This window comes from Indicator indicator, chromosome 26 (assembly GCF_027791375.1).
Source record: "Indicator indicator isolate 239-I01 chromosome 26, UM_Iind_1.1, whole genome shotgun sequence".
Taxonomy (NCBI): domain Eukaryota; kingdom Metazoa; phylum Chordata; class Aves; order Piciformes; family Indicatoridae; genus Indicator; species Indicator indicator.
Genome location: NC_072035.1, coordinates 311267 through 331175, shown reverse-complemented (window position 1 = coordinate 331175; position 19909 = coordinate 311267). Strand labels below are relative to the sequence as shown.

The 19909-nt window shown below is 55.2% G+C and overlaps 3 protein-coding genes across 3 annotated transcripts; 1 reads left to right on the top strand and 2 right to left on the bottom strand.

Moving 5' to 3' along the window:
- Nucleotides 1-3492: 3492 nt before the first annotated feature.
- TSSK2 (testis specific serine kinase 2) lies at nucleotides 3493-4461 on the top strand. Its single transcript, XM_054392890.1, has one exon. It carries the CDS (start codon nucleotides 3493-3495, stop codon nucleotides 4459-4461), a length of 969 nt encoding a protein of 322 aa, XP_054248865.1.
- Nucleotides 4462-4986: 525 nt separating this feature from the next.
- ESS2 (ess-2 splicing factor homolog) lies at nucleotides 4987-11789 on the bottom strand. The gene is made up of 10 exons (XM_054392666.1): nucleotides 11640-11789; nucleotides 11133-11301; nucleotides 10827-10922; nucleotides 10138-10304; nucleotides 8793-8910; nucleotides 8305-8438; nucleotides 8068-8170; nucleotides 7171-7280; nucleotides 6149-6264; nucleotides 4987-5616 (listed from the first exon to the last, which is right to left on the bottom strand). Exons 1-10 carry the CDS (start codon nucleotides 11787-11789, stop codon nucleotides 5331-5333), a joined length of 1449 nt encoding a protein of 482 aa, XP_054248641.1. The 3' UTR covers nucleotides 4987-5330.
- A 720-nt stretch (nucleotides 11790-12509) lies between these two features.
- ACADS (acyl-CoA dehydrogenase short chain) lies at nucleotides 12510-18949 on the bottom strand. Its single transcript, XM_054392888.1, has 10 exons — nucleotides 18907-18949; nucleotides 18383-18546; nucleotides 16900-17049; nucleotides 16626-16737; nucleotides 16096-16247; nucleotides 15678-15848; nucleotides 14876-15013; nucleotides 14549-14644; nucleotides 14185-14241; nucleotides 12510-13729 (listed from the first exon to the last, which is right to left on the bottom strand). Exons 1-10 carry the CDS (start codon nucleotides 18947-18949, stop codon nucleotides 13577-13579), a joined length of 1236 nt encoding a protein of 411 aa, XP_054248863.1. The 3' UTR covers nucleotides 12510-13576.
- Nucleotides 18950-19909: the final 960 nt, after the last annotated feature.

Here is a 19909-nt window from a genome sequence, read left to right as displayed (position 1 = left end):
GGGGTGGCCTTTCCTGCTCATCTCCATCACCACCAGACGGCCTTTCCCTACCCCCTCCTTAACAGCCTCAGCCAGCCGTGTCTGTGCCCCGGGACAGCCTTTCCCGGTGCCCTCCCTCCCCAGCCCGGTCAGTCGCTGCTGCGGTGGGGCCTTCCCTGCCCACTCACCCTGCCTGTCCCTGCTGTGCAGGCAGCAAGCGCTGGGGCTTCCCAGCCCCAACGGGCTCCGAGCTTGACCATCATTTGCCTCCTTGCTTTACCTGCCCACCGTGGGGTGAGGCAGTCCACATTGCGATCTCCTCCGAGGGAACAGCAGCAAGTGCCACTGGGTGCCAGGACAGCCCTGCAGCCAAGGGCCCTGCATGGCAGCAGAGACAGAGCCTGATGGTGTCTCCATACCTCCTGGGAACACTGGTCCCAGTTTCCAGGCGCAGCCAGAGAGGAAAGGCAGAAGGAGAACTAATTGTGCAGCTCAGGTGATGGTGAACAGCCCTAGAGATGACAGCTGCCGTCAGGAATCTGACCCTGGGTGTTGCTGCACGTCCAGCTGGGCAGGGTGGTGCCTGGAGAGGGGAGACCTCCTCCAGAGCCACCACTCCACTGGCCTGGCCTTCAACAGCCACTTCCCAAGGTGAGATGAAATTTCCTCTGCTGACTGGAAAGGAAGCAGGAGTGTTGGGGCTGCACCGAGGCAGTTTAACCCGGCAGTGGGAACCGATGTTGGCCCAGAGCCAGGCATGGTTGCTCCCCAGAGCTGCGAGAGCAGCAAGAGAGAGCTGTGGCTCCATGGCCTGGAGCTGTGACCCGTGTGGGGCCACATCAGGCCTGTGTGGCCAGGGAAGCCTGCTTGGGGACCTGCTGGAGTGCGTCACAGGCAGCAGGGGCTGCCTGATTTAGGCCAAACCCCATTTTGCCAGCTCCCATGGGCTGCCAAGTGCTGCCACGCTCAGAGTGTCCATGGGGACCCTGAAGCATGACAACATCCTTCAGCACAGGGGCACAGGCATCACACTCCCCAGCTTTGCTCCTCCCAAGGGATGCTGTGGGGAGAGGCTGCTCTCAGCCTGACTTCCTGCAGCCCAGCCACACCTGGTGACCCCAGACTGACCCAGGACATTCCTCATCCACACCTCTGACACCCAGGCCCTGGGTGATGCCTTCACTGTGAGAACAGGGCACATGCTGCTTGCCCCTGGCTTTCGTGCCAAGGAGAGGCAGACCTCACATCCCCGTGCCACAGCCAGCTCTGGAGTACACGTGTGCCAGACAAGCACCACAACCCTTGACCAAACAGGCAATAAATGGCCCCAGCACACAGCAGCACAAAGGTGAAGGGCAAGAGGCACCCTGCCCCTGTGCTGTGCCCTGTCAGGCATCACAGGATTGCCAGTGCCCAGGCAGCTGCCTGGCAGAGCTGCCCTGCATGGCTGCACCAGTCCCCAAACCCAGGCAGGGACACCAGGCTCATGCTGGGGGCATCCCAGTGCCCTGGGCAGGAGGGATGAGGACAGAGTATGTTAGTGAAAACACAACGAGCACCTCCGCTCAGGGGTCTCAGGCACTCCCAGTTCCCCACTGGGAATAAGCATTCTTCTGGGCAGCAAGTACTGACCAGCTGTGCCCAGATGTGGTGCCTGGGAGAGCAGAGGGAAGGGGTTTCCAGGGAGGGTGGCCAAACCCGATTCTTGCCCGGGCCTGACTCCCAACTGAGGTTTGCAGCAGCAACCTGAGATTGAGGAAGAAAGTGCAAATACGAGGAAGCAGAACCTGCTGGAGGGGTCCCTTGCAGCCCCCATCCCCTGGGATCATCCTGTGATCCCATGCTGATCATCTGAGCTTTGCAAGCTGCACTACAAACACCCAGTGCCCTGGGACCAGGAGCTTGGGAAGTGGCAGTGAAAACTGTGCAGAAGAAGCTCTCCACCAAGACAAACACAGCACCGGACCACTCCCAAAGCTTCCAGAAGGCTGCACGCACTGCTCAGGGAGCTAAGGTTCTCCATGGATGTTCCCTGAGCAAAACCTCACCTGATTACAGCAAACCTCTCACACAGGCTGCCCTGTGCCCAGGCAGGCTGCAGGATGAGCACACACCTAGCTATGCCTGCTCCCTGCTGAGAGGTGCTCAGTGCTTCCCCAGCCTGGGCCACACCACACAAATGCTCATCCCACACCCAAAGGTCAGCTCCTAGCCCAGCAGCCACAGCTCTCGAGTGAAGGCTGGGGGGGTGTTTAAAACTGCTTCCCCACTTCATTAGAGAAATTAGCCACAAGTTTCAAATAGGAGGGGGGGGGGGGAAAAAACCAAGCAAAAGCCCCGGAGTGGCTGCCAGAAGCACCACTTCTGCTCTGCACAAGGACATTGTCCTCCTTGCTGGGGGACAAAGCAGGGCTGGCCCTGGCCCCTGTGTGGTGGTCATCAGCATCACCAAGACCCTGGAGTTGCACAGGCTGCAGTTGTGAAACCAACCTGAGCAAGCTGAAACCAACACCGGGCCAAAGGCCCCAGGTGCTGCTTACAGCAAAGCAGCCAACACACAAACCAGCAACCCTCAGAGCCCCTCTCAACAACCTGTTGGTCTGAGCCCTTCTCAAGAGCACCAGAAGATAGAAGGCAAAATGTGACTCCTTCTCTGAGTTAAGGGCTTAAAAAGGGCCAGCTGCAAAGCCCACCAGAGCAGCCAGATATCAGAGATACAAAAGCTACAGGAACAAGGAGAGGAACTTCAGAGAAGCCACCTCCTTCCCTAACAAGCCCATGAGGGACCAGCCAAAACAGCTCTTGAGCACAGCCCTGGTGACTGAAAGGAAACCAGCATCCCAGCCCTGCCAAGGAAAGCTCCCCAGCAAGGCTCAAGGCCACTGACACCAGAAGCAAGGCCAGGTGGAGCTTGAGAGACAATAAAATTTCACCTGACATAGAATTATGGAATGAGTTGGATTGGAAGGGACCTCCAAAGCTCATTCAGTCCAACCCCCCTGCACTCAGCAGGGATGTCCTCCACTAGATCAGGCTGCTCAGAGCCCTTTTGAGCCTGATCTTTAATATCTCCAGGGATGGGGCCTCAGCCACCTCCCTGGGCAACCTGTTGCAGTATTCCACCACCCTCACAGTGCAGAACTTGTTCCTCACATCCAATCTCAATCTGCTTTGCTCTCATTTCAAACCATTTCAGGCAAGAAAAGGAAAACCTTTCATCCTGTGAGCAAAGCTGCATCTGAAGATCAGTTTATGAAGCAGGCAGGCAGTGTCCCTCAGCAGCTACAGGTTAAGTCTTGCCCTGGGTGATGTCACTCAGCAGCTTCATAAAAGGCCTGCAAGGGCCTTCCAAGTGCTGCAGGCAGAAGCTGTGCCTGTGACATCACACAGCAGCCAGCGCTGGGCTGCCTACTCGGCCAGCACCCCTGGCAGCCACCATGGTGCCTGGGAACACCACCTGTCCCCGCACATGATGCAGGGCCCAGCCAAGCCAGGCAGCTCCCCCCGAGCACCATGGATGATGCTGCGGTGCTCCGCAAGAAAGGTTACATCCTGAGCAGCACCATCGGGGAAGGCTCTTACGGCAAGGTGAAGGCTGCCTACTGCCAGCGGCTGCAGCGCAACGTGGCCATCAAGATCATCGACAAGAAGCACATCCCCTGTGACTTCCTGCAGAGGTTCCTGCCCAGGGAGATCGAGGCTCTGAGGCACCTGAGCCACCCCTCCATCGTCAAGACCTATGAGATCTTTGAGGTGACATCTGGGAAAGTGTACATCGTGATGGAGCTGGGGGAGAAGGGAGACCTCCTGAACTACATCCGGGCCACAGGAGCTATGGAGGAGGACATCGCCTGCGTCAAGTTCCAGCAGCTGGCTTCTGCCATCAAGTACTGCCACGACCTGGAGCTCGCCCACAGGGACCTGAAATGTGAGAACATCCTTCTCAGCGAGGACCTCAGCATCAAGCTGGCAGACTTTGGCTTTTCTAAACCCTTGTCTCGGGATGACAACGGAAAACTCATTCTCAGCAAAACCTTCTGTGGGTCTGCTGCCTATGCAGCTCCTGAGGTGCTGGAAGGCATCCCTTACGACCCCAGGGCTTCTGACATCTGGAGCCTGGGTGTCATCCTGTACACCATGGTCTATGCTTTGATGCCCTTTGACGATTCCAACGTCAAAAAAATGATCTTCCTTCAGAAACAGCACAGGATTCCCTTCCCTGAATCGAAGAGCCAGACTGCAGAGTTTGAGGACCTCATTTCCCGCCTGCTTGAACCCAATGTGTCTCAGAGGCTGTGCATAGATGAAGTTTTGAAACACTCATGGCTGCAGACTCCAAAATCTGCCATTCCTTCCCCTCTCCCAGCTGCAGAGGACGGTGAGTGCTCCCAAAACCCACATGAAGGAACGTCTGAGCACCTGCAGCAAAGCAAATTGCATTCAGCAGAAGGAGGAGAGGAGAAGGAAGTGGAAGGCTCTTAAGGGTGGCTAATGTGAACATCATAAAGTTGGTCTAAGACGCACACTGCTGGCTCTCAGCTCCAGCTTCTCTGCACCCTTTCAGCAGCAGCCCTTGCTGTTGGCACTCACCTCTGCTGAGCACTCCAGGAGCTGTCTCTGGTGTGGTTTGGAGGCAGGAGGAGTTTCTGTCAGGACACACTGGGAAGTTTCTTCCAGTGCCACTGGCAGGTAACAGCTCTTAGGCTCACGTTGCTCAGACTCCTGCCTACACCAGCTCACACCTGCACCAGCCACGGTTGCAACTCAGTAAGGCAGAGCGCAGGAAGTGTGAACTGCTGTCTGAAAACCTGTGCACACTGTTTCCCTAACACAGCAACTCTCCTGACAGGTCCAAGAGCATCAGTTTCACCTCGCCCCAAGTTACAGCCCTCTATGGCTCCTGGTCATGTCAGGGCTGTGCCCCCTCTGCTGCAACTCACAAAAGCAAATGAGTTTGGCAAGAAGGAAAAAAGCTCAGCTCAGTATTTTAGGAAGGATTAACCACGTTTGATAAATAGCTGTACCTGTCCAGAAACCTACTGAAGTGCATGGCCACCTTACACAGAGAAGCTGACCCTTACAAAACCACCCCTGCTCCCCCAGAGCTCAGAAGCTCCTCTGCCACTGCAGGAAGATGCAGCAGTCCTGTGCACCCCACCCATGCAGCTCAGAGGGAAGTCAGACCACAGCAGGAGGCACTCTGCTCACCAAGGAGCACTCCCCTGGCTATTTTAGCTACATAGTCCAGAGTAGTACTGGTCCCATGTCCTGTAACTGCTGGCTCCAGACACCACCCCTGGCAGAGGGCTCCCAGCAGACAGCCTGCAGGCAGCTCAGGCCTTGCTGCTGGCTCAGAAGGACTCCGACACCTTCCTTCTCTTCGGAAGCTGCAGTAAATTGTCTGTGATTGATGTGGTGTCCTGAGCTGCTGGTGTCTGTGATACTGTCCTGGAGTGTGGGGTGCCCGTGGGGGTGTGGGGCCCATTTGCTGGGGTCTTGTAGCCAGGAGTTGCTGAATGGGCAGGGGAAGGAGTGTAGCTGGCTCGCAGGGCCTTGTCGGTGTATTTACTTGCAGTCCTGTTCACCAGTCTCTGCAAAGCTGGGGACATGGCTGGGCTGAGTCCTTTGGGAGTCAGGCTGTAATGGAATAGAGAGGTTTAAAACATCTCACAGTAAAAATCTGCCCATTACCAGGAAGGGCATCAGAGCCTCCTTCCAGAGGCAAGCTGTGCCCACCCTCCCCAGAGCAGACCCAGGTGCTCCAAAACTCATCCTGCCTGCAGCAGAACACAGCCTTCTCTCTCCAGAGGGACAGGTAACAGAGGAACCTCCTGCATCCCTCCCAGACCTGCCCCTTCCTCTAAGCCTGCCCCACCCTTGCCATGAGCCAGCCATGTGGTGTCTGCTCTGCCACGAGCAAGGCACAGCCCAGGTGCTGTGCTGAGTGGCTGCGAAGCAGGGGAGCCATGCTGACAGGGGGAGCAGCAGGGACAGCCAGCAGCCACCTTCTCTCAGCAGCTCATTTTGCTAATCTCTGAAAACGTGCAGTCTGACTGCACCTCATCCTGCTTCCAGCGCTCTTTATCAGTCCTCCCTGTCTGCCTGTGCTGATTTACATCTCACCAGAGCATGGCCACCCCCAGCCCCGCTGCCAGAAGGCAGTTCTAACCTGGCCAAGTTTTCTGTCACCTTCCGAAGAGCCTCCTGCTTCTTTGCTCTGTTTTTAGCTGCCACTTCATTGGCCATCTTGAGCCCCAGCCTCTCACGGCGCCCAGGCTCCAGGATCTGTAAATGCAGCACACAGGTCACTCGCCAAGGCACTCCCATGAATGTGCACCAATGAGCCAAAGCACCTTCACCGCTGGATTGCAGCCCTCAGGGAGCTGACCCAGGGAGAGTAGGCTCAGCACACAGCTCTCTGCTGCTACACAAAGCCAGAGAGCACACAGAGAGAGCTTCAGCCTGCCCGAGCAAGCAGCAGCAAGGGTAAAACCAGTTCAGTCAAGGAAGCAGCCATTACCTCTGGCACTTCCTTCCTGCTGCCTGCCCTAGACAAGCAATGTCACCTGTGTCCTGCCTGGCCTGGCCTGTATCCAGCCAGCTCCCAGACAAACACAGACACTGCTAAACAGCAGGAGATCCAGGCAAGGCCTTTGGAGTCTGACAAAGCAGAGCACTCACAGCAAATCACACATCTCTTAAACTAAGAGTTTCAGGCAGCTCACATTCAATGGCACCAGCAGGAGGCAGGTGGCATGCAGGGCCGGGCACCATTAGCAGGGCCAGAGCACCTTTCCTGCTCTCAAGTGGCAGTGCCTCAGGCTGTGACAGCCAGAAGGAAATCCTACAACTTCTACTCATGCATAGATTACAATCAGAAAAATGAGCCATCACCTCAGCTTCCTCTGGAAGCCTCTCTGCCTGCAACCATCAGCAAACACCGAGTCCTGCTCCCTGCCATCAGTGTGTGCTTCACCTCAGCTACCTGCCCCAGGAGAGCTGTCATTTGGAGCCATGTCCATCTCCACCCTCCGAGCAGAACTCAGATTGTTAGTCTCAAGGCCTGGGAGCAGAGCCCAGGGATGTGTCACACTCCCATAGCAACATTCATTCCTTAGTTGCTCGCTTGCCTGTCCCTTCTTATTCCCTCCCCTCGAAACAGAGCAGGGTGCTGAGTGCACACAGAGATACCTTGAAGGCTGGTCCTGGTGTCCTGTCCACGTAGGGCGTCTCTGAGCCTTCCAGCCGCAGAGGGGTGCTCTCAATTTCACCCCACGTCATGAAGGGAGACTCACTCACACCTGAGAGCACATCCAGACACTCAGCTCAGCATGTGACTGCTTGTACTCCTCAAACCTACCCAGAAAGGCACACTGCGGGATGCAGCAGACTCCTCACCAGAGGAAGGAGCCTCTCTGCTGCAGGGGAAGTCCCAGCCAGTGCTGAGCTGGAGCAAGTGGTTCCCATTCCAAGTGTGCAGCCCCAAAGCCACAGGATTGCTGTGGCTGTGTTACTATCCCCTGGGTTACTACATCCAGGCACTGTCTTTTTCCTCTGTTTATTTTCCCATTTGGGGAGTCTTCTCTTAGCAACACTTCCAATCATTCCTGTGGTCCTAGTCATCCCCTTTGCTATCTATGGATCTGTTTAAAAGCAGGGCAGTGGGCAGAGGACTTCAGAGCATGCCACAGCCACATGTACCCTCAGTTGATCTTGAGGCCAGCCCCTGCCAAACACTGCTGCACCTTGGCTAACAGCTGCACCTGCAGAACAGATTCCAAGAGCCTGAGGAAGTCACTGGCTAGAAAATGTTGCTGTCCAGGCTTTGGAGAGGCATTTACCACGGGGAAAGGAGGTGAACTCCCATTGCCACTCACAGGCAAGCATAAGAGGTGAACAGGGCCACATGGCTTCTCTTGCCATGCACTGCAGTAGGACTGAAGCTCTGCATCAAGCTGGCAGACATGGCACACCAGAAAGCCTGCAGCTGATGCCCCACGCAGACCCAGGAGCCTTCTCTCCTTGTCTGAGCCATCAATGCTACCCCAGTGCTGAACAAACATCACAGAGACAGGAAAGCTCTCTTACCAGGGGCAGGAGAGGGGGTAGCCACAAATCCATATCCATTCACTTTTGGGGACTCTTGGGGTATCAGCTCTTTCCCATCCGGTCCAACTTTGCCCTGTTTGTACTGAAATAAAGAGACAAAGCCACTCAGGTGGGGCAAGGTGTGGGCCATCACACACACAGCTCTCCTGGCTGAAGGACAGCACCAGAGGTCAGAGCCCAAACAGGTTTCAGTCAGCAGGAGCACAATAGTCCAACCTGAGCGTTGAGGGCTGCGGCCTGCTGGAGCTGTGACTTGCTCAGAGCCTGGCTGAATGGGTCCCTCACAAAGCGAGTGTTCCGGTGCACCACCTCCCTGGGCTTCTTGAACACTTCAGCCTCCTCAGGCACCCCTGCAACAGCAGCACCTCCTAAGCAAGGGCTCAGGAGCAGCAGGCTCTGTGCCTCCAGGCACGGTGACCCACAGCTCCCAGCCAGCAGGACACTTGCACACGTTCCAGCACAGCAGCCAGCAGCAGCTGCAGGGTGCATCCCTAGCAACTCCAGACAATGTCTGCACCAGATGCATGCTTTGAACACCTGAAATCTGCACCTGAAGGTCAGGTTGGCTCCTGGGGGTTCAGTAAGGAAAATACTCAACACTGAGCTGTAGAAATCATCAATTCTACGCGGGGAGGGCAAGGCAAGGGAGGGCAAGGCAGGGGAGGGCAGGCTAGAGGCCTGTCTGAGTGCCCTGCACAGCTCACCTGTTGGGTAGTACATGAGGGTGTTCCGAGCTGTGTATTGCCAGGTGTCCAGCCCAGCTTTCACACTCTCCAGAGCCTGCTGCTCTGCTGAAGGAAGTGCCAGGTTCTCATTTTGTCGCTGAAAGGGACAAGGCAAAAAAATGTAAGCCCTGTCTGAAACAGCTTCCTGCACACACAACTTGGAGAGCTCCCTCATGAGCTCAGCTACCTGCCCCAGCACTCTGCACCTGGCATGGCATGAGCACAGCTGCAAAACCATCCTGTTCCCAGGTGAGCTTGCAGACAACATCTCCACATGAGTGCTGGTCTAAGATCAAGTGCGAAGGGAAGAATTAATTTCTCAAGAAGACTACGTTGATGATTCTCTACTCCATGTTGTGACAACACTCAAGAGGGTTCAGATTTTTACTGCTTTTTCTTTATTTCCTAATCAAAATTCAATGAACCCTTCATTGCTAAATAAGGCTGTCCAGGGAGGTGGTTGAGGCTCCATCCCTGCAGACATCCAAGCTCAGCCTTGCTGTGCCCCTGTGCAGCCTGCTCTAGCTGGAGGTGTCCCTGCTGCCTGCAGGGACTTGGACAAGATGCTCCTGGAGGCTGCCTTCCAGCCCAATGCAATCTGTGGATCTGCAAGGAAAGAGCAATCTGTGGCACTTGTATCTAACACAAGGTTTTGTAACTTTGGGGCAACATTTGCACCACCCCAGCCTTGTGCAGAGACAAGCAGCCTCAGTGCCTGGGGAGTCTGCAAACCTTCCCACAGGCAGCACAGCTAAGGAACCATTTGCCACTGACACAACTACCTGTGTGCTGCTCCCAGAATGCAGCCAGCCACTGACTAGGTGGCCACTAAAAACTCCCACGCTAATTAAACTGCGTAACTACTACCAGCAGCTACACATTGCAGACATCAGTTGCTGCTGTCCTTTATCTGTGCCATCCATGCACAGGGAAATAGCAGCAGCATCGCTGCGCTCCAGGAGGCACAGCAAAGCTGCCTGCTGCACCAACAGGCTGGGCAAGGTGTGAGCAAAATGCTGGCTGACAGTGTCCAGAGAAAGGCCACAAGGATGAGCAGAGGGCTGGAGCTCCTCTCCTATGGGAACAGACCGAGAGAGTTGGAGTTGTTCAGTCTGGAGAGGAGAAGGCTCCAGGGAGACCTTCTTGTGGCCTTCCAGTATCTGAAGGGGGCTCCCTATGCTCAGCACCAACAGATTCTATCACATCAGAATTCCAAACCAGGAGTATGAGAACACTGGAGTTAATCACAACAGCACAGTGAAATGGTTGTATCCCTGCCATGTCACTGTGTAAGAGCAGAGAGAGAGCTGAGCCATTTCCCTACCTGGGTGTATTCCTCCTCTGCACTGTACAGCCAGGCATGCTTGACCTTCTCCTTCTCCTTGGCCACTTCCATGATCTGCTCAAAGGAAGCATTATCTTCACTAGTGTGTTTTGCCAAGAAGCTGTCCAGGCTGGGAAGTGCATCCTTATCTTCTTTTTCTGCTTCTCCTAGCAAGAGGAGCAAAGAAGCCTGAGAAAAGTTGACACCTCCCTGTCTGACAGCATCATCTATAACTCTCAATCCCTTCTCACCGAGTCTTCCATAGACCTATTAAACTCAGCATGAAGCTTGATTAAAAAAACATATACAAAGTGGTACAATAACAAAGGTGGGGGTTTTGGAAGACATAGAACCAACTTCCACATCAAATCTTTTATGGTATTTATAGCTATTTGTGTTTAAGGAGATTGCACAAGTGGCCAGCTGCTAGCAGACATCTTAATATACTCCACAAACATAAGTTTTGATCCTACAACCTTCGCTTACTTAAGGAATTCATTTCAGGTGACACAGGAAAAAATGTACTGCTTTTGAAAACATCCAATGACTTAAAACCTTACAGAGTCATGAAGAGAGTCATAACAGAGAATTCACACACAGAATGTAAAACCTTACAGCAACTTCAACTTCCCAGTGATCGTTTCCACCTACCAAAGTTAAAAGAAGCTAGAGAAACATCATTTTCCTACCTTCCTCTGCAGCTTTAATTCCAGCTTTGGATTTATTCCCCAGAGGAAGACCACCTGGATGTACTTCTGGGGTTTCAAATGTGGCTGGAGTAACATCTGTGACATTAAAAACAAATTCATGTGGTTACTAGGGCACAGAACAGGACATTTGCTATAACATCTTCCACTGTAGTAAGAGTCATGTGCCAAACAATTTAATTTAAAAGTTAGGAGCCCAGAGTGAGGCCTTTCGCACCCACCCATTGGGTCTTTCTCCCCCAGCATACCCCCCTTGGCCTCCTTATGCCCCAGTGAGCCAGTTCTTACAGGGTGCAGGTGTGTCCCTTGATGACCTGTCCAAGGAGGAGCCAAACTTGATAGCAATTTGTCTCATTTTCTCCAAGTCACCATTTTCCTCAGCCTCCAGATATTCCTTCTGTGCTCGCAGCTTCTCCACATCAGGAAAGAAGTCTCGCTGAATTATCTTCTCTAAGCTCTACAAACAGAGACAGACAACTGCAAGGCCGTGCTGGACATCTCTGAGCACTGGCTCTGCCTGGGGCCAGCTGCACAGAGCCCGCGGGAAGGACAGGCAGCCCAAGGCCGCCTCGAGCCCAGGCTAGACAGGTCACAGCGCACTGAGAGCTGGCGCCGCGGGAGCCCAAGCAACGGCCCCAGAGCTGCCTCTGTCCCAGACCCAGACTCGGGGCGCACTCGAGCCGGGAGCCGCTCGGCTCAAGTGCCAGGAGAGCAGGGTCCCGCTCCCTGGCGCGGTCCGCCGAGCTCTGTCCCCATCTTCCCCGAATCCAGATCAGGCCCAGGTCCGCGGCCTACCTCGATGTAGGCCTCCTCATCCAGGATCTTCTTAGGGCGCTTAGCGGCCGGCGAAGTCGCCTCCTTCACTGTCCCTAGGGCGGTGCCCGCCGTAGCGGCCGGCACCAAGGCGCTGGAGGAGGCCGCTGGAACCATCGTCGCCGCTTCCATAGCGTCAAGGCCCCCGGTAGCCTGCGAATCCGTGACCCTCCTCAGCCACCGTCGCGGAGCGACGCTTCGTGACGTCACACTGCCGTGCACGGTGATGCGGTAAGGCCCGCCCAGGGGAGACGCGCGGAGCGGCGCGCGCAGGGGGTCAGTGCGCCGCCTGCTGCCGGGAGAGCCCCGCCCAGGGCGGGCCGTACAGTTCCGCGCCGGGACAACGGTGCGACCTCGGCCCTAAGCTTCAGTAATGCCGGGCTCCGGCCGGCCCGCAGTTCACAGCGCCAGCGGGAGAGTCCTGAGCGCTGCAGCGAGCGGCCCCGCAGCGCCTTCGCCGGAGGGGTAGCTGCGAGGGGAAATGGGCACAAAATACAGTCCCTGCCTCCTGGGGTCGTGGAAATGAGCCTTCAGCAAGCATCAAAGCGGTGACACGGACTGGAAACAAGCGAGCAGAACCTCCCTCTGCTAGAAACCCTCCATACGGCCCGACGCCGTCATTTGCTGCTTTCCCAGGAGCAGTCCCCGTGCCGAATGCAGGGCCTGGCCCTGTTTGCACCTCCTTAGGCCGGGGAGCACAGCAAGGAGAAATTGAAGGCGTGGAGCCCTTGCCCTCTAGCACTCTGCGAGGAAGCCTTCGCACTGCTGGGCGTACTGAGGCCTGCCAGCCCTGCTTTCTGCTTCTGCCTCCTCCGAGAGAAAGAAAACGTTCTCAATAGATTCACGTTTGCATTACAAAAAAACCCCTTTAGGATCAGGTTTTATTTGGCTTGTTTGCGCTCTTTTCATAGAAGAGAGTCCTGCTGTGTTTCTCTCCACACAACTCTAAATAAAAGGCACCACAGGAAATAAGCATTTAGTGCATTCCTCCTTGGACAAGGGGACCAGACAGGCTGCAGTCTTAATCGTTTCCAGAGTTTAAAGCTTTTCTTTTGGCCGTTGGACCTTCTAAAAGTTAGTTTCTTGCCAAAGGTCACCGATTGAAAGTATGCACTACCACTAAGGCTTCCTGGTAAGATTTGCTGTGTGATCTGCTCCTTTTCTCCTCGCTGCCTACAAGATGCAGAGATTAAAGACTGTTGCTGCCACTTCATGCACCTTCTTTCCTGCAGGGTAGTCGTTTGTGTACTAAAAGCAGCTTTGGGAGCAGCTTTGGTGTTAAAAACACACAACAGTCTCAAGTGCTACTGCTGTTCTGTCCTTTGCTTTGCACCATTAGGGGCTGAGTAAGTAGGCTGCTGGGCTCTGCAGGGCAGGAGCAAGGCCACATTTCTGACCTTTGTATTTAGAGGCAAACAACCACAGGCCATGCAAGAGCTCCCCTGGGCACAGCTACTACCTGTGTCCTCCCATCTGCCTCCTCTCCTGCTGCAAGGGTTACCTCGACACAGCCTGGATCTATGCAGGAGCTTGCCCCAAGCTGTCCCACACCTGAAATTCATGTAAGGCTGAGCAGCAGGGGCAGCATCACTCCAGCCCAGAGCAGGGTCCAGGGATCACAAGGAGAGCTCCTGCCTTCACTGAACAGCAAAGATCACTACCAAAGCCAGGCTCCGAGTTTAGTAAAAGACCTGTGCTCCCCTACAAGGACAGGTTCACTCCTGCCCTCACAGCCCTAAGGCAGCCTCCCAGACACACAACTTTGTCCAAAGAAAAATCAGCACATGTTAACAAGAGGGTCAGTTACTCATTGGTGAGGAAACTTCCACCATTAGCCTCAGTCAGGAGGGCCAGGCCTCAGACACTGCTGAGCACTGTTGTGAGGCACTCTGGGGCAGTGTCATGCTGCAGCAGCACCTTCAGCCTCGGTAGGCCTTGAGCAGCTGCCCAGCTATCACCAGCCGCTGGATCTCGCTGGTCCCCTCATAGATTTCGGTGATGCGAGCATCCCGGTAGTGCCGTTCTGCTGGCATCTCTGTCACATAGCCCATCCCTCCCAAGATCTGGATGGCCTGGAACAAGGGCAGCAGCTTAGGAAGAAAGCAGGGTGAGGGAACACGGCTGCCTCAAAGAGGAACTGAGCCTCTGCAAGCATAACCGAGAGGGACACATGGGGATGCCTGCAACCAGGTCGAAATCAATACCAGAGGTCCTGCTCTGTTTGCTTCCTATGCTGCAAACTGCCCAGCAGTCCCGACTGGTGGCAGCCATGCTCCTTCCCACACCACCCAGCACACTCCACCCTGCTCTAGACAGCAGCAGGCACAAGAGGACTTTGATAACAAAGCTGCCAGGGGCCAGCAGAAATGCCTGCCCAGCCCAGGAAGGTGGCTGTGCCATCATATGGAGGGGTGGATTGGTTGGTTTGAGGCTCTTTAACCCAGTAAAGAGTTCCCCAGCACTTGCCCCAGCACTGCTGTGAGCAGACCAATCTCTGTGGCAGGCCATGTGACCCTGCACTGCTTACCTGGTGAGTGATGGCCGTGGCTGCCTCTGACGCAGCCAATTTGGCCATTGCTGCTTCCTGTGGGGGAGGAAAATATCACTGAGGGTGCCACAGAGAGGAGCACCTCATCTACCCTAGCAGCTGGGACATCCCAGGCCAGCTGGCTGACGGCTGGTGCCAGCTGGCTGATGGCTGGTGCCAGCTGACAGCAGCCACCCCCTCTCCCTGGCTACATTCAGCACTGGGCTCAGCAGACTGCCTGAGGACAGCCAGAGTCCAGTCTCTGCTGGTGGATTAAACATCAGCAGTGATGCTGGACACAGGATAGTTGCCTTGCCTTGAGCCTGTGCCCTGTGCTCTCTGACAAATGCAATGCTGGAAATACCTTTGTGAAGGGCTTTCCATTGTCCTTCAGCATTGCAGCTCTCCAGGTCAGCAGGCGTGCACCCTCCAACGCCACAGCCATGTCTGCCAGCTTGAACTGCAAGGACAAACAGAGCCTTTGGCACAGGTGGCATGAGCACACACAGCACAGGTCTCCCACCCTCGAGGCTAGCATGGCTAGGAAAGGATCACCTCCATCCCAGCAGTCAGTGTTAGAGGTAGAAATACTCTCCCAGTCTATCCCTGACAGTGCCAAGTGCCCCACGTGCCTGGAGGCACACCTGAGGGTTCCACCAGCACCAGCAGTGCTCCTGCCTCTAGCTCATACCTGCACTGCCTGCAGCTTTGTGATGGGAGACCCAAAGGCCATTCTCTTTTCAGCATAGTCCACGGCACAGTCGAGAGCTGCCTGTGCTATGCCAAGGGCTTGCGAGGCAATGCCAATCCTTCCTCCATCCAGAGTTTGCTGAGCAAGACAGAAGGTACCTGTTATGTTCAGGCTGGAAGATCAGAAACACTGCCCTTGCTTTTCTCATCTTGCTGGGAAGCTGCTATAGCTTAGTTCCTCTGGTCAAAGACTCCTTGACTGAGAATATTGCTGCTTATGTAGGAATGGGGAGCTATGAAACGTGCTGGGCGCTGCAGAGGCCACGGGGAGGAGGAAACCAGAAAGTAGAAGTGATGCTTATTATCTGGGAGCAAAAAGATGGGATGGGAGGCAAGGGAAACAGCAGGAGCAGCACCTGCTAGTACCCCAGCTCACTGGGCAGCTGGCTTGACTTAACTGACAAATAGGAAAAAAAGGAAGCCTGGTGAGGTTGCCCCTTTGGCATCTTTATGGGCACACACACACTGCAGCCAGCCTCTTCCAAAACAGCACCAGGAAATTGAGTCAGGAACATGACTTGGGTGGCCTGTAACTGCGTCCCTGGGAATTTGCAGCACAGTGAGAACAGGCTTCATCCGCTCAAGCCTGGGCTCAATGCCTTGAAAAAGTAGCTGGTGCCTGGTGTCACAGAACAGCTCAGGCTGGCACCTCTCACCCAAAGGGTCTGAGAATGGTCTTAGCACAGCAAGCTTGGGAGCTGCAGCTTCGCACAGCTGCAACTGCACCCCGAGCCAGCCCTTACCATGGCAATCTTGAAGCCCATGCCCAGCTGCCCCAGCAGGTTGGCCTTGGGAATGCGACAGTCCTCAAAGATCAGGTTGGCAGTGGAAGAGGCTCGGATGCCCAGCTTGTCTTCTTTCTTTCCCAGTGACAGCCCAGCAGTTGGCATGGGAACCAGGAACGCACTAATTCCCTGCAGTGAGACCCGGCCCCTTAGGAATGGTGCCAACCTCTCAGCTACCTGGCTGCCAAGAGGTTTTTCACAGAAGCCACCTGCCTAGGTAGCCAGGAGCAGGGAGGAGAGAGCCAAGGCAGAACAAACCCAGCACACATCAGCCACTCCTCTGCTCTAAACAGAGTCCCCAGAGCCTTTCAGAGTGCTTCTACTGCATGACCCCTCCGCTCCTGCCCTCTCCTCCTGCCTGCCCCCAGGGCCATACCTTGTGCTTCAGTGCCTTGTCGGTGGTAGCAAACACCACGGTGGCCGAGGCGTCCCAGGCGTTGGTGATCCAGGCCTTGGTGCCATTCAGCACCCACTCCTCCCCCTCCAGCCGTGCCACCGTGGAAGCCGCGCCCGCGTCGCTGCCGTTTCCTGAGCCGGGCACAGCAAACACCACTCGGGCGCTAAGTGGCAGCCTGGGGCACAAACCCACCTCAACCTGCACCCCTCTGGCAGCTTCAGTAGTGTCTCCACTGTCCCTCCCACGGGGCCCAAACAGGAGGGGGAAATTCCTTGTGTCTGAGACATCCTCCTCTCCAGAGCTCTGCTCACACAGAGGGGATGGAAACGTTCAGTGCAGTCCAGGGGGACAGCAGTGAATGCCTTGGGCACCGAGGCTTTGTTTATACAGAGCTGCTCTAAACCACCTTTCGACAAAGTGCTACAAGTTCAGAGCCCTGAAGTCCATGGTAAACCTGCCTTGGGAAAGAAGCTGCCCTAGGTTCTTTGCCCCAGGAGCTGTCATATCACCTGGTTCACTGAGGGCGAAGCACCCAATCTTCTCCCCGCTGGTGAAGGGAGCAATCCACTTCTGCTTCTGCTCCTCGGAGCCAAACTTGAGTATGGGTCCTAGATACAGAGACTGAGAATCCAGAGCTGAGTCAGCGTCTCCTGGAGGTACCAATCCAGCACCTCCCTGATGTCCAAGTGCTCCCCAGCACACTGGAGCCTAGCATAGCTCCTGTCTCTCCTGCACACCCCTGACCAGGAGTCCCGGCCTGTCCCCCCCAGGCAGGACCCTTACATTGTTGACACTGATGATGACGCCGCTGGACGCACAGCCCCTGCTGATCTCCTCCACAGCAATGGAATATGCCAGGTAGTCGAGGCCTGCTCCTTTGTACTTCTCTGGCATGTCCATAGCCAGCAGCCCCAGGCTGCCCATCTTCTTCACCTGCACGTAGGGAAGGCAGAAGTAAACTCCTCTGCACCACCGGTGTCTGGCAAGCACAGCCAGACACCTGGAGATAAAGACAGATCCCAGCAGGACTACACACAGAGGGAAACGTGTGCACAGCTCCTGGTGAAATGGGAGTCTGACAGTGCAAACTGGTAAGTGTCCCTTGGTCCCAGTGACTTCAACGAGAGCTGAACACTCTTGCTTATTTAAAGAGCTCTCTTCAGCACCAGGAAGGAGAGAACCTTTTCAAAGTGAAATAGTGAGGTACAAGCCCACCAACATTTCCTCAGCCTCTCACCAGAGCTTTTCCTTTTGCATGTCTCCTGTCACTTGGAAGCTCTCAAGGGAAAATCTAGCTGATGAAAGTCATTAGAACTTTACCTCTGAGTCTGCAGAGCTTCAGCCTAAGGCTGCACAAGGAAAGAACTTTACAGAATGCCCCACAGTTTGCAAGTGATTTTTCATTCCCATTAAAACCAGGTCTTGCTGCCAAGGAATTTAACTGATCGTTACATTCCAAATTATTCCACCCAAAGTTCCTCAGCTGGACCCCTGGCTTCTTAACCATAAGGTCTTCAGAGCAAGGCTATCTCACTCTAGGCTTCTCAAGTAAGAACTGTGAAGAGGAAAACATTTTCTTCCTCAGAGTGAGTGGGACTTCCCCAGCTATCTTCCTTACTCCTTAACAAACAGAGGGGCATATGACACACCTGCCACGCCTCCAACTGTGCTTACTTGGAACCCTCTTACTAATATAAGAGTTGTGTATTTTTCTGGACCTTAGTATTCCATTGCAATGCAACAGGCAGGCAGTCTGTCCAACAGAGCACAGGAGGCACTGCTGTGTTGTTACTGCTTAACGCAAAGGGAATCACAAGTTTCACTGGAATCCCAGTGTCCTTGCAGCCCCAGAGGATGAACAACATGCACCTCCCATCTCCCAACCTCTTCACCATCTGAAATGCACTCAGCTCATCTAGGCTTCCTCACTATAAAGCATTTTTATGGTCATGTGCAGTGTATAAAAGCATTTCATTAATTTTGTAAGTCAATTGTATTACACCTGACAGGACAGTCAGGAAGAACTGAAAATTCAATGGTACTAAAGCCAGGCATAGAGCAATGCAAGTAAAGAGCTCACAACATGCCATGCATTGTCTGCACTCGAACAACCCTCCCACGAGTTGGCCTAAACTTCAATTTTCTACTATGCCAGAGCTTAATGTATGTTTTAGCTTCGGGCCCTGGCAGCGCTGCGGCAGCAGCAGAGGGCAGCTGGGCTCCGAAGGCCTCTGCCGTGTCTACTCCCGATGGGCACAGCACACACCTGCTCGGCCGGGAAGCGGTGCTCCTTGTCCAGCTGAGCCGCCAGAGGCATCAGCTCCTTTTCTGCGAAGTCCCGACACGTCTGCCGCAGCATCTGGTGGGTTTCCGGCAGCTCCGCGGTCTGGTACACAGTGTGCAGCCGGCGGGGACAGCCCAAGGCCAGGGCTGAAGGGAAGGACAGGGGCTAAGCACCGTTATCTCCCTTCACGCTCGGGGGATGGGGTCAAAACCGACCCAGAAAGGCCCAACCCCCGGCAGGATCCGACAGTGCGCCCAGAAGCCTCCCCGGAGGGTCACTCTTCCCCCGGTACCGGGGCCGCGTGAAGGCAGCCGGGACCCAGCGGCGCTCGGCTGAAGGCCGGCACTGCCCCACTAACCCCAGGGAACTCGCCTCAGGCTCTGAAGGGCACCGGGGCGCCGCCTCCCGCGCAGGCCAAAGCCCCTTCCCACCTCCTCGCAGTTCCCCTCGCCCGCAGCCCCTCCTCGCAAGCCGCGGAAGGCTGGCGCCAAGCCCGGTGCCCTCACCCCTGGGCCCGCCGCGGACCACGAACGCCGCCACTGCCGCCATGGCCGCCGCCTCAGAGAGAGCCAACTGCGGAGGCGCCGGCCCCCTACAGCGCCCCCGCGCGGCGCAGCCCCTCCGGCCGCAAGCACAGGCCCCGCCGGTGCGAAATCGGGAGGGGTTTTATTACTATTGCTGGTGACAAAGCACGGTCACACAAATACATCGGCACCCGCGACCGCGCCGAGCAGGGAAAGGGGCCGCTGACACCCCGCAGGGAGCCAGAGAGGCAGCTGGGCACCCCGGCACTGGAGGGGCACCGCCAGCACGCTGCCGAGCACCGACACCGCAGCTTCTTCCCAGGAAGGGCCACGCAAGCAGCACCCGAAGGGGACAGCACGGAGGAGGTCGATGTGCCCAAAGGCCACGCTGTGAGAGATACAGATAGGTGTCTTGTAACAGCACTAAGATCCAGGCAGACAGGGAGGGCGTTTGCTGGTGTCTGTTTTGTCCTTTGCTGCAGAGGAAGAGACGACAACTCCAGCCGAGCTGTGTCCTCATCGTGAAGCTACAGAGAGATGGCAGTGTCCAAGTCCAACGGTTACACCAGATACTGGTAGCTCCATGTGACATGACAGCAGGGCATTAGACTAACACTGGGAAACAGCTGAAGAGGATGTCATGAAACAAAGCTTGAGAAGCACAGTTACCATGCCTGGACCTTACTGCTTCACCACCACCTTCCTCATTCATTTCTGACTTCTAAACACTTGTTTTATTCTTCCTGAAATTTGGACTAGTGGAATAAACATCCTCAAGCACCAGAAAGGAGGCTGAGGTTTCTCTGCAGCAAAAGACACTGAAAATCCTAAGGAGAACACACAAAGGAAGCCAGTTCCATTAAAAACAGAGGACGAGGACAGCACTACCCAGTCCACACGAGAGATGACCTTCCTTCACAAGGTGCAATATGTATTCATCAGTCAATGGAAATAGCTGCCCAGGAGGTTCATTTTCATGAATCCA

What these genes read in the sequence shown, in the direction of transcription:
- TSSK2 (XM_054392890.1), top strand. Translation starts at nt 3,493, where the DNA reads ATGGATGATGCTGCGGTGCTCCGCAAGAAAGGTTACATCCTGAGCAGC.
- ESS2 (XM_054392666.1), bottom strand. Translation starts at nt 11,789, where the DNA reads ATGGAAGCGGCGACGATGGTTCCAGCGGCCTCCTCCAGCGCCTTGGTG. An exon ending in AATTAAAGCTGCAGAGGAAG is followed by an intron (nt 10,305 to 10,826) that starts GTAGGAAAATGA and finishes TCCTCTTGCTAG; the next exon opens with GAGAAGCAGAAAAAGAAGAT. An exon ending in CACCAGGACCAGCCTTCAAG is followed by an intron (nt 6,265 to 7,170) that starts GTATCTCTGTGT and finishes CTGCATTTACAG; the next exon opens with ATCCTGGAGCCTGGGCGCCG.
- ACADS (XM_054392888.1), bottom strand. Translation starts at nt 18,949, where the DNA reads ATGGCGGCAGTGGCGGCGTTCGTGGTCCGCGGCGGGCCCAGGG. An exon ending in ACAAGGCACTGAAGCACAAG is followed by an intron (nt 15,849 to 16,095) that starts GTATGGCCCTGG and finishes GTCTCACTGCAG; the next exon opens with GGAATTAGTGCGTTCCTGGT. An exon ending in CAAAGCTGCAGGCAGTGCAG is followed by an intron (nt 14,645 to 14,875) that starts GTATGAGCTAGA and finishes TTGTCCTTGCAG; the next exon opens with TTCAAGCTGGCAGACATGGC.